The sequence below is a fragment of the Perna viridis genome, chromosome 10, assembly GCF_037379345.1.
Source record: "Perna viridis isolate PV_CMFRI_1.1 ecotype Kerala chromosome 10, ASM3737934v1, whole genome shotgun sequence".
Lineage (NCBI taxonomy): Eukaryota > Metazoa > Mollusca > Bivalvia > Mytilida > Mytilidae > Perna > Perna viridis.
The window spans coordinates 10,566,928-10,580,670 of record NC_142454.1 but is presented as its reverse complement, the minus strand read 5'-3'; the positions used below and the strand labels follow the sequence as shown (position 1 = coordinate 10,580,670).

Genomic DNA, 13,743 nt, shown 5'->3' with positions numbered 1-13,743 from the left:
TATACAAGTATTTAACATAATCTTCTTGATTTTAATTTAAATATAATATGGAACAACCAGTTGACACTTGGTATTAGAAATCTCAATCAATGTTTTATAACGTATTGTTTGTACGAATAGGGAAAACAATATCTCCATTTAATACTAAAAATCTCGCCTGATTGTTGTTTATATTTGAGTTCAGGCAGTACCAAACGTATCACAACAAAACCAAAACCTCTATAGTTGCATAATCTCCATATTGAAAGTGTCCACTATCATGGTATTGGTCGAAACCACAGACTCACGGACACTGCAGTATTGGATTAAGTGCAATTTGAATGCTAATATAAAGCTTACTTTAACGGAAAGGAAAGCTGAGAGTACGGAATGGAAAGTCTTCACATTTGTTGTATAAATTTGTCCTTTTCCGTCAATTCCTAAGTAAATATTAGATGCTGATTTGGAGTAGATGCGATGTATAAAATCCCCGAAACTAGGATGGATTAATGATAACGTTTATAGCGGAAACTGAGTGTAAAGACTATGACTAAACGATGTTCCTTCCTTTGGAAAATCAGCTATACAATCAGCCTCATTAGAGTAAAGGAATATGTCAGCGAGTAGAAGAGCACAATTTGTTCCCATTTGAATACCGAACGTTCGTTCAGAAACGCATTCGACATACGTGACAAATATGTTGTCGATAAAAAAAAACATTCCAGCATTTTGAAAACATCACGGTTTATTTGAAAGATTATCTGAATTAGTTTATTTACAAAGTATGATGAATCTCTACCAAGAATTACGTATCTGTAACTAGGTTTTCGGTCTTTTCTGGAGTAACAACGATGTATGATGATTTTGAGTCGGTTTTTTAACTGATTATTGGGACTAAAAATATAAAAAGTTGAAAAACATAGGTTTAAATGATATTATATTCTGTTAATAACATTGTATTGCGGGTTTCAATAAGAAATGTTGAATTTTTCAGGATCCAAATTGAATTTATACCAGTACGGGAGAAACACGTGTCGTGGCAGGACACCTCGTGGAGAACCTCTTTGACAGCTTTGAGTGTAGAGGTTAAAAGTTCTGAAAGCGGTTTGGTTGTGCACTTTACAGATCATGCTTTGTAGCGTTGTGTGTATGGATTGTTGTGGAGTTAAGGAATCCAATACATAAATGGAAGATCACATTCATAGTGTTAAGTAGAAAGACCACGAGAGGTTTAGACGGAGTTATGGTTTTCAACTATCTCTTCCTCTTGGAGAGTGTGGTAGAAGTATGGGTCGTATTACTGCTGTTATTTTCTATGTCTTCCTCTTATCATGAACGTAGGATGTAGTACGTTTTGCAGACAAAAAAATATAGTTTTGTGTTATGTCTCCTAGGACGATTTGATTGAGCATAAGCAACTGTTTTAGGCATGTACAACTACTGTCTGTAAATAGTGCATGTACACTGATTTGTCATTTAGGCAATTATCCCTTCTATGCTTATATATTTAATGTTTTGTTTGGTGTTGTTGTTGTAGTTTTTGTTCGTTGGTATTTTGCTGTTGTTTTTTTTTTTGGTTTTGTTTTGTGTTGTTGTTGTTGTTTTTGTGTTGTATTTTCTGTTTGTTTTAATTTGTTTTGTTTTGTTTGTTTATTTGCTTGCTTTTTTTTTGGTTTTGTTTTGTTTTGTTTTTATTTAGTTAATACACAGCTCAACATTATTATGAATACTTTGGTTCTATTTGTCCTGTTAAGCCAATATTGGTGTAACGTTGATTGATAGTAAAGTAAAATGGAAATAGTAATAACTTGAACACATTTTACTCCCGTAGTGGTATTAATTCAATGTGGATCCTTTAGAGACAATCAGTTCAAGATTACAATCATAATATAATAGCACTAAAACATGTGATGTGTCAACACTGTATACTTCTATTCCCCGTACTCAGTTAAAATCCTGACTTAAAAGCATTATATATCGTTGTTTTTTTTTTTCAAACAAAGATGGTACACCTAGACACAAACATATAGTTCCTGGTAGAGATTTCTCATACTTTGTAACAAATAATTTAAAATAATCTTCCAAATATACAGAGGAAGTTTACAAAATGCTGGAATGTTTAATAGACAACATATTTGTCCAGTGTGGTGGACGCGTTTTTCAACAAACAGTCGGCATTCCAATTGGAAATAATTGTGCGCCTTTACTTGCTGACCTATTCCTTCACTCTTATGAAGCTGACTTTATAGCTGATCTGATCCGAAAGAAAGAATATCGTTTAGCTAGCTTTAATCTCTGTTTCCGCTATATAGATGACGTATTACTTTAAACAATCCTAACTAAGGGGATTTGATACATCGCATCTAACCCAAAGAACTTGAGAAAAAGGAAACTACAGACTCTTATCCTGACCTACACTTAGAAATCGATGGTAAAGGAAAACTATTGACCAAACTTTACGATAAACCTGATCATTTTTCATTCAGAATTGTCAACTTTCCTTTCATCCCTTCAGCACCTGCGTATGGAGTGTTCATATCACAACTCATACGTTATGCCAGAGCTTGCTGAAACTACATAGACTTTTTGTATCGCGCTAGAATTCTAACAAGTAGACTTTTAGAACAGGGTTATGTTGCTAAAAGATTAAATTCATCATTACAGAAGTCTTAGGGTCGTCATCATGAACGCGTGGATCGTTACGGTGTATCCATTTGCGCCATAAAAACTGGTTTGTTCAACGTGACATAGTTTTCCTTTCCTCTTTCGTCTACCCCGGACTTTACTTGTAATGAGCAGCTTGGTGGGTGTTTCTGGAAAAGAAGAGGATGCTTACCCCACCGGTGTACCTTGTGTATTTTTTTTTCTGATGGAGGCTCATTTACTCATTTGTTTTTGTTACTTTGTATGTATTAGTATAGTTACTTTATGTTCTTTGTCGTGTTTGTCTGTTTTCCATGTCTAGTCTTTGTCCCTGGATTATATTCTTTTGATTTCTCCTAGAATCTTGGTTCACTTGATTGCTCTTTTATTGATTAATTTATATATTATTCATACATTCTTTATTTTTTGACAAATTTCAATTTAATTTCAATGTTGTCCGTCATTTTTAATTCTATTAAAATTTCACTGCATTTTAAGATACGTAATTTTAATTGACATATTGAAAATATTCTATTCATTTTAAAATATTTTACTTTATTTATTTTTGGACTGAAGTATTGATTTTATTGTGTTGTTCTTTGATTATTTTTAATGTGTATCCGCTTAATAGTTTTATCTATGTAATTGTGTTCCAAATTGTTAAATATGCTATTCATTTTTTTTTATATTTTGATATATTGTGAATGTATTTTATATGTTTTTGTATAATTAGATTATGCGCTATACAAATACTGTGTAATAAATAATAAAATAAAGAAATAATAGATATAAGGTATTTCTATATTACGAATTCTATAAGAATACTAACCACACAAACGTTTAAAAAAATACTAGCGGGACATGTATCGATTACATTTGAATCGGAACATGAACCAACTAATCGCGTATCCGTTTTGGGCTTAGTGCAAAAGGGTAAAGAATTGGGTCAACAAAGATTGATTTTTCGTTTATCTTATGCAGAAAACCTCTCCGTAAACCGTAAACGATTTCACTGATTCTACTAAATGTTCAGTTGTTTAGACTAGTATCAACTAAGGTGTCTATGCAATTAACGATCTAGGTCCGAATTTAATCGATATAATGATTTACATTTTACATAATTCAAAATGCAAAAACTTAATTTTTCATTCTTGCAATTTCATAAAACATTTGAACTAATTGCTACTGTAATAGTAGTCATTTCCAAGTCCGTTCGTTCGGCAATGTAATGGAAATCTCTCGTATATGGGAGCAACGCCGCCGATAACTTTCCAAAATTCCTGGTAGTCACCAAACTTATGAACATTGACATATCTATTCGAGCGACTTCTCTACCTAATAACTTCGTTATACTACATGTAAAACACCTCTCACCCTATTTCCTGTTTGATATCTGAGAAAAAAACTAGTAATTCATTTATCATTAATGTTAAAGTCTCTTTATCATTGTTCGGGTATGATGATTTCATAGTACATTATGAGCCATTTCGCTGGCTGAAGATTTAAAATGTTTTTCCTATAGAGGATGCATTCTCACTGGATATGTAATTTAATTTTGATTCTCGTTTGTAACAGATGCTAGTCTCTTTTTTTTTTTTTTTTTTTTTTTTGTTTCAAAACAAGTGTTAAGTACTTTAAAATTTATGGTTTGGTTTCGAAAAATCCACCGAAGAAACAATGAACTGTTGGTTCAATTAACTTATCTTTCTACAAACAATGGTCATTACTGTATGCAGATATATATTTTGTAGAAAACCGTACATTCATTTCCAAAGAGTGCATAATTTCATACACAGTTTACATAATATTTTAACCGATTTACAAACAAATAATGATTCAGTAGTCTGAAACTGTCTGAATTAGAAACATAGTCACTTTGGTTGGGTTTTGACATACCACCCATGAAACATAGATCGAAGAATTCATATCATTTAAAGGGTGACAAAAAAGGATTGATCTTCCTCTGCATTATTGTAGTGTTAATCTGTATTTGGTTTCATAACGTAAACACTGAAATGTAATCTAAATAGGATAGTCAATTTAGGAAACGTAAAAGTTACATTAATATGAAAAATAAATCATTTTTGTTGAGCATACACACAGTTCATTTCGAGCAATATACATCGAAACAATTTCGAAACCTCAAGGTTGCATGTAGCACATACAACTCTAAAAGCTTGCTCTTGATGATTTGAAAGATTAAAATGTTCTCTAACCAATCTAAGGTCTCTGTTTTGTCATACTTTAAGGCTTACAAACGCGATAACAATTTTCCTGTTTCAATAATTTGACAACACAAAAGACAGGTGATACTGATTATGGCACGATTTTCTGTACATAAACATCAAATCGATGAATGTTAATAACGACATACCGTTGATAATAATACAAAAGCGACCACTTTATTTAAAGTATTGCATGATCATTTTGATTTATGAACAACATGGAAAATGGTTATTTGTATTGTTTCTAATTTAAAAAGAAAACAGAAAAAAACTGGCCATTTCATTCATTAGTCAAAGTATTAAGCACAGCAATTGGCTAGTATGTAAGAATAAATATTTTTAGTATTCATTATTGTTAGACGGAAGATTTGGATGATCATAATGATGGATATCTACAGTCGTTTTCATAATTGGTTGATACTGGTGTAGATACTCTGATGTCATACCGGTGTCGTCATCCAATTTTCTCTGAAAACGCATTGTTGCATATGGTTGGATATCAGACTTTAAGTCGTCATTTGCTGGTATGGGATCTAAATATCCACCATTAATTACCTTTGTTGATTTCACTGGTTTGCCTCCAGGTACTTGTATGTTACATGTAGCACACACAAAAGCTTGCTTTCGATTATTTGAAAGATTATAATGTTCTTTAACCAATCGAATGATTTTGTTTTGTCCTACTTTATAGCATACGAAGGCAATTACAATGGTCGTTAAGACACCAACCCCACCTACTACTACTACGGGAAATACGTTGATATCCACTACTGATTTTCCTTAAAAATAACATTAACATACACTTATATATTAGAATTAAATGACAAGGTTTTTGAACTAAACATTTAAAAATATGAGCTAAAAAATTGAAATTTGAAAACAAAACTCAATATTCTATTTCCTGTTATTCTGTTACTCTTTTTTATATCACGAAAATTCTTTTGAACCGTTGTGCAAAACATTTTAAATATTATATTGTCTTACTTGTAGATTGATGTGGTGGAACATCTGACATTTCAATTGAAGTACATCCTGTGACGGGATGGCAACTATGAAAAAAAACAAACATTAAAAATATAATTTTCTGTAATAACATGCATATGTAGGTAATAATTCGATATCATTCATGGTAATTATATTTACGGATGATATGATATGATATGATATGATATGATATGATATGATTTAAAAATGTGTTGAATAATGCTTAAGGCTGATAATCTTTATAAGACAATTGAGTTTTCAAGAGCAAAAATACGGAAAGTCAATTTGTGTGGAACGATATTTACCATTAACCCTAGTTTAGAGCCAATATACATCAGTGATAACAATGTAAAACATAGTGAAAGTATTCAACATTTATGTGTAATTATATTTTTATAGAATATCATGTTCATTTAATATGTATTGATATTTAAAAAAATGTTGTACCTCCGTTTTATTTATTTATTTATTTATTTACATTTTTGTTAATACATTCCTATCATTTGGTTCTAATACTGCTGAAAGGTTACTCTTTGAAACATGTGTATAGCATACCGGAATTTGAATATAAACATCGTTTCAATTCATTGAAAGTTTTATGTAAATTATGTGCAGTGTTCAAACATGCGACACAAATAATGAAATAACTGAAAAAAATACAGTGACAATTGTTTGGATAATCTTGAACATTCTAGACTCTCAAAATTACAAACAATTATCTACTTTTACATTTTTAAATCAAAATACCAAGTATGTTCATCACAAACTAAGACGATTTCATCTTTCTTGAATAAGAAAAACGGAGAACTATTTTTTATATAAACTTGATGTATTTTGACAAATGAAAAAATTGTCGAAATTATTACCTTTCATTAAACAAACATCTGCAGGTGAAAACACAATCGTCACCATATTTACCAGGTCCGCACATGAGACAGTCTGAAAATTCAGGAACGAATCGACTTCCAATAGAACAACCTGAAATTGCCACTTAAAAGGTTTTAAAATTGACAACAGTTTGCGCTTTGGTCAGCTCGACAAATAGTTTATAAACTTCATTGTAGTCCATTTTCTTTTCCTTTACCGACATTATCGTAATGACATAACGATATGTCAAATTATCACCTAAAATGTGACTGAAAGGGGTGTTGACACAGATAAAACTAAAGCAAAGTTCAAGATACGAAATGAGAGGTTTTCGTGTTTGTCGTATATTTATGTGAAGAGTTTTGCCTTCATATCAACAATTAAGATTATGTCACGATATGGGACTTACTTATTGTGTTTGTAGTGTCCTCTATCTCAATTGCATTTGAGGTAGATGCGATGCATGAAAATCACGAATCCAAGTTTGTTTGAAAACAAAACATCATCGCATACAAATACAAAAGAAAAACAAGTGTCGTGGTAAGATTTGAAACCTTTTTTCAATTTTTTTGATACGGCTTAAAGTATCGAAATTAAAAGTTTCGAAAAAGGCTTTGTATTTCACTTTAACCACCCGACTCTGAAACATTATTTGTATTGATTCTTAAATGGAGTAATTTGGTCTAATACACAAACGAAAAATCACTTAAGCGATTTTTGTAGAAATACCGAAAGAAGAGGAGTATTATTGGATAATAAGTCCTGTAACTTCTATTTTCTGCATGAATACATACCATGTATAACAGACGATGGTTTTGTTACAACATGCTTTTTGAACATTGTTGCATTTATACTTATTCTACTTAGAACTCTTATAAGGCCTTATTGCATTAACCCGCTCTAACATGAATGAAGGATTTTTTTCTTCTTGTTTTATTCATTTGCTGACAAAGTCCTACACTTCGTCAATAAGAAATTTATAGTTGTTAAACTTTCAGTAGATGTAGCGTGAAAACTAAACAAGTACTTTACTGATAGGTTCTTTTTTTACGAGTTTGTAAATCATCCGTATAGACATTACCAGAAGGACAATATTTGAATAAATAACTTTGGCGATATCAGTAAGATAGTTTAGCTTGAAGTTCTCAATTTGAAAGTCCTGAAATACCTACTGCAGTTGAAAATTGTAAATGCAATTGGTAAGGTATAGGATATGAAAAAAATGGTGTTGATTTGATTTTGAAATACGGTCTATTTTAAGTAACGGTTTTATGATGGAGTTAAATATTCAGTAATGGTATTTAAGACCATTTTGGTAAATGGCAGTAGAAGAAATAAACGTTTCTCTCCGAGTTTTCAACAAAGAGTGGGTAATGGTACGTATTTGTTTACAAATAATAAGAAAAAAGGCCAATAGGCTGTTCAATAATACTGAAATAAGCTTAGAAATTAGAGTGATAAGACTTGCTTTGTAAAGACAGAGCAATTAACTGATAGGTGAGGGGTAAAGAGTAAAGTTTCGTGCGAATGTGATAAAGAGCAAGAGGTTTTGTATGAGAAGAAGAAGACTATCTACGAAAAAAACCATACATATAAGTTGATGTATACAGTCTCAATGACCATGATTCCTTACCCATATTGGATTTTTTCTCGAACAAAAAATCGTCATTTATGTATTTTTATATAGATTTGAACGATTTCCTATACATATATATATACATGTACTCTGAAATTGACTTTGCATCCATAAGACATTGCATTGCTAGTCTGGGTATTCAGTATTGCCCTCTTTTCTTGTTGCATTTTTCACTTAAGATACGACTATTCGCTTGGTATTGTGTAAGAATATGGACTTTCATAGAGAGGATTGAATGCTGTTATGGATTATGAGGTCGATAAACTGCTGGGTATTGTTTTTATCTAACTTTCGAATGATAACAATATGTTGTTGTTGTTTTTTTTTTTTAATCTTGATTGTGATTTACTGACATAGACTACACGGGGTACGTTGCATTTTTATCAATTTGTATCATGCCTTGCTTGTTGTGTGATAAGTATTGTTGGTAAGGGCAGTAAAAAAGTGTCGATGATCAGAATATTGCATATTTTGTAATTGTTACGTCTCTTTTGTGATCATCGTTGTAGTCAAGTATATCATTTAAAGAGGTAGAACATTGCCTGGTGCGTTAAACGTTGTCTGAATGTTTTACTTGAAATAAATGGTCACCAGACTTAGTCTGTCCTGTCGGGAAACTATCCATACGAGATGCAAGCTTGACTTGATTCTCATATGGAACACTGTAGACTTTAAGGACAACAGTGCGTACGATTAGTTTTCAGATTTAGACCTTTTGAGACTGGATGACATCACAGAAAATTTTCCTTTATGAGTACTACAAATATAACTTGTCTGATCCTTTTGGGAATGCAACCAACCCACAGAACTATCTGCTTAATTGTATGAAAGGGAAATCAGGAAACCTAGCTAAGAGATTCGAACGTTTATCGTATAAGATTATGTTCAAAGGATAACGACAATACAGGGAATATAGACAGCAAAAACAATGAATATGACATATACTAACTAACATGCTCATAGAAACAATGAACAACCAAACTTAAAATGTATGTCGTACTTTTGATACTTAAATACAAAAAAAAAATTCATTTTATATATTGTTAATGTCGATATGCTGTACACGTGTTTCAAGGAGTAACCTCTCATCACAGCATTAAAATCAAATACGTAAGAAGAACATACATAAACAAAATATTAGTTGTATACAAGAAGTACTCAAAACCAAGACTGTCGAAAGAGGAAGCCAAATCCATCACCAAAAGGTACTACCATATTAAATGCAATGAATGAAGCCTCAGTGTTTAAAAAATGTTATTATATTTACAGACTATACTTAAGTTTTAATCTTTAATGTTCATTTTCATTTAAGCGATGTCTCGTTTTTATAGCTAAGTGACATTTCGTGATTATTTGTTTCTATTTTGTCTGTTCACAGAGGTGTCACCTTCTCATATGTATTAATTTCAATATTTCCGTTAAACTCGATAATTTACTTACTACATCAACTACAATAATTCCCACGCTTTTGTATAATTTATCATTTTGTTGGTTCCTGTATTTTACTGAAACTCCCAGACTTTTAATTTCATGTCATATATCGACAGAACAATACTGAAGCGAAAGGACGATCTAGGGACATTAAAATCCAAGTGTTTTACATACATGCAAACAGAAAACCAGGACATTCCACATAGGCAATGTAGCATACAGGATAAGATAAAAAAAAAGTATAAAAAACTGAATAATCAGGACAACCCACAAAATCATAAGCATTAACAATTTAAACTTCTACCATAACTTGGAGTATCATCAAGTGCTATTGAAAAGTAAGCATATCTTGCTTTGCCAGCGGCACCCGTCACAATACAAGTTAGGAGAAACTTAAACAGAGAAATGCGATTGACATGTAAAGCTGGACGAAAACATTTCATTGAACAGTTTTAAATGAAAATATCAATGACCCTCAATATAAAAGCACCCCCCCCCCCCCATTAAAATTAAATGTAGACGATCTAAATCTTCAACTTAGGACAAACAAACTCTTGATCGTATGATACTAATCAATAAAGTATGGAAAATTAGCTCACCCAGTGTTGGTCGTAATTGATAATATAAATTAATAATAATAAAAAAATCTCGACTCTTATTTTATAACTATCAATATATTTTGATGTCACAGATAATGCATATTTCAATGATACCTCTCGAATAGACCAGTCAAAAGGAATTTTAGTCAGTTACACATGACACCAATATTTTAGTTTTAACATTTACTGCATATGCACTAAGGCGTAATAATTTCTGGTGTGACTATGGAAACGCATATACCTGTTTCCTAATCTAGTATGATTGAATATCCAATCTTACCACATTTCCCATTTTTGTCTGTAAATGGCCGACAGCAATGATAGATAGTTGCTTCTGTTCCATCATGTAATCTGTAAAATATGATGCTACACGCTTGTTCGTGCTGAAAATACCCAACCCAATCATTTTTGTCTAAATTGTAAAGGACAGAGACACCTTAAAGGTCATAATAAATAAAACAAATCAATATACCAAATATCTAAGTATTCCCTCGACAGAAGCAAAGTAATTGTTACATATAAAAAAAATTAACAGACGGAAGTGGACAAAGTAATGTAATGTAGGCCCGCGTCTTATGAGTAGCGGTATAATTCATGTGTCAATTATTAAAAATGAACAGTTCTTATACAGTCAGAATAATGAGTTGTGCAAAAAGGTAAATACATGCATGGACTGAATTAGGGTTTAAATTCACTAAGCTCGTCATAAGAAGCGGCCTTTGTTGGAATCATGTAAATTCCGTAATATAGGGTTATTAAATGGACAATACAAGTGATCTCAACCCAATACGACTGTACGAGGACATAATACAGGATTAATATGAAAATAACTATTTTATGATCCCTTTATTAACTGATGACTTAAAATAACAGGAGTTATCTCTACAAACCTTTAAATACAGCTCAGTATGACATATTTCCTAGTGAAGACTGTAACACTCCAGATCTCTTGATGCATTTATTCACCCCAACTGATCTTTTCTATATAGATCTATATTAATATACTAAGTTTGCTGATACCTTCTCAAATTAGGTTTTTAATGCATTCTTTAGCTTTTCCAACGCATTTTATTAATATGTAGATCAAAAGCGATAGTTACGGTCTATTCCACATAACACTGCAAATTTATAGTCAGTTTTGGCAAACAAAATTCTATAGTCTGTTTCAAACAAAATGGCGGACAAGTTTAACTTTTATACAGGGCCAGAATTAATACAGGGCATGTGCTCTGTATTAAATTAATACAGGGCAATTGCCCTGTATAAATTTTGGTTGCTAAAACCTCCTGTTGTATTAAAGGGGCAATTTACATTGTATTTTAAGTCATCAGTTAATAATATGGGATACACCCTGATAAAGCTATAATTTTTTATATTTGTTTTCGAGTGGCTTATATTATGAAATGTTTGATTATTTATCTCAATCTATCTGGACTTAGAAGATATTCTAAGACTAATGGTTTTATGAAAGGCCGCATGTTAATTTCTTATAACCAAAATATGTTAGACATTGTATCAAATCGTGTATCCATTTTTGCAGCTGAAGTGCTACTTTATACCATTTACAATTATTTATTATCACATGATATCGTGTCGATGTGTAGTAATAAAATTATTTTTGTAGAAGGTAAATAAAAAAACATGGAAATTGATGAAGGAGTCGACATTATCTAAAAAGTTGCTTGACTCCTTATGACCGACAAAACTGTAACTTAAAATACAATTGCTGAAAAATGTAAGCACTTAACCGGGAGGAAATAAGATTTCTATAAAAACAAAAGCAAGCCAGATTGAAGCAAAATATTGACAAAAAATCGTTAACTTTAAATTCAATAGATTAGTAATAATGTCTTGACATCCGATACAAGACAAAAACAAAAACAAAACAAAAAACAAAAAACAAAACAAAACCAAACAATATTTCTAAATATAAGTATATATAATGCCCATTATAGTCTAGTTGATATCTATAACATGCCGGCATTAACATCATTAAATAAAATTATTCATTGACACTTCAAGTCATAAATTACTTTTTAAGTATACCTTCTCTTTTTGTAACAGATTCTTTGATTCCCACTTGCTAAAGGCAAATTGAAAAGTAGTATGTAAACACATAATAATAACGTGACCATCTTCATGAACTAATTGGTACCACGAAAACGAGGAAATAATGAGTAATGTGTAATTAAATGGAAATAGGATGACCTACAATAGAGTCCGGAAATGAATTGACAACGTTAGGAACTATAACTTTATATAGATTTGAACTTCCCCATTCGTGTACATGTTAGTATTTTAAAGATTTAGAAGCATATCATTTGAAGGAGCATACTATTTGTTTTTCCTATTGAAATAACATAATAATGGTACTACTTCAAAAATATAATTATCAATAATTACCAAAAGTAATAAAACGACACTAACGAAAGTCATATATGTATATTTATACAACGTCTCAGAATGTGTTACACTGCTCCATCAAATTGATACAGGGAAGATAACGTAAACTTATGGAAGGGTCTGAAAAATTCCCAATGATGCTAGAACTGTCAAATTTGCGCAAATATTTAGTCGTTCCCTCCGCAGGACTCGAATTCGTACCGCTGTGACATATATGGCAACACTGCCTGCACTCTGGGAATTTTTCAGAGCCCCTACATATATATAAAAAGAGGACAAAAATACATTTCGATCACAACTCTCTCTTTCTTTTAAATTTGGTCAGTGTGGAAAAAATACTACACAACATAATGAAACCATCCAATATGTCCAAAAATGTTTGTGTCCCTTGTTTAAAGAAACTAAAGAAACTAATGACACTAATGCATAAATAGAGGACTATTAGCAGTTAACTGACATGATAGGTCTTGACCAGTTTAAACCTACAAAAGGTTAGGACCACCATACGCAATATTAATAGCAATTCTTCCCATGAGGGATTGAGAATCGCGGCACATCATAAAGCATACAATAAGGACATAAATAAGGAAGCTATTTCAAATTCAGAATTGATCTTTCAGAATTAAAAGTTCAGAGTTCAAAATTAAAATTCAAAATTCAGAACTTTAGAAATTAAAGACTTGTGACTTTCCCGCGCTCTCTTTATACTAAATGTGGAATTCTTAACTCGGAACTTGAGAAAACTGGTATTTTCCCCGCGTGTTTCAACGTGAATAAACATTCAACATGGAATCCTGATCCTCAATATATAACTGACACAACAGTTGATCATGTTCATAATAATCAGTCTTGGGTTTTCTATATTTTTATCAAGGGTATTAAGGATAAAATACACATTCAGTAATCAAAATTTCCTTGTTTGCAGAGTGCTAGAGTGCTATTTTGTTTAAAATTTAGCCGAAAGTTTGCTGCAAAA

At 31.6% G+C, this 13,743-nt stretch overlaps 1 protein-coding gene across 1 annotated transcript; it reads right to left on the bottom strand.

Moving 5' to 3' along the window:
• Positions 1–4,998: 4,998 nt before the first annotated feature.
• On the bottom strand, positions 4,999–12,508 carry LOC148604490 (uncharacterized). The gene is made up of 5 exons (XM_088550976.1): positions 12,411–12,508; positions 10,645–10,715; positions 6,698–6,809; positions 5,832–5,896; positions 4,999–5,626 (listed from the first exon to the last, which is right to left on the bottom strand). The coding sequence occupies exons 1-5, from the start codon at positions 12,503–12,505 to the stop codon at positions 5,187–5,189; spliced, it is 783 nt and encodes a 260-aa protein (XP_088407102.1). The 5' UTR covers positions 12,506–12,508; the 3' UTR covers positions 4,999–5,186.
• Between the last annotated feature and the right edge of the window lie 1,235 nt (positions 12,509–13,743).

What these genes read in the sequence shown, in the direction of transcription:
- LOC148604490 (XM_088550976.1), bottom strand. Translation starts at nt 12,505, where the DNA reads ATGAAGATGGTCACGTTATTATTATGTGTTTACATACTACTTTTCAAT. An exon ending in ATCTGTTACAAAAAGAGAAG is followed by an intron (nt 10,716 to 12,410) that starts GTATACTTAAAA and finishes CATATTTTACAG; the next exon opens with ATTACATGATGGAACAGAAG. An exon ending in TCCACCACATCAATCTACAA is followed by an intron (nt 5,627 to 5,831) that starts GTAAGACAATAT and finishes GTTATTTTTAAG; the next exon opens with GAAAATCAGTAGTGGATATC.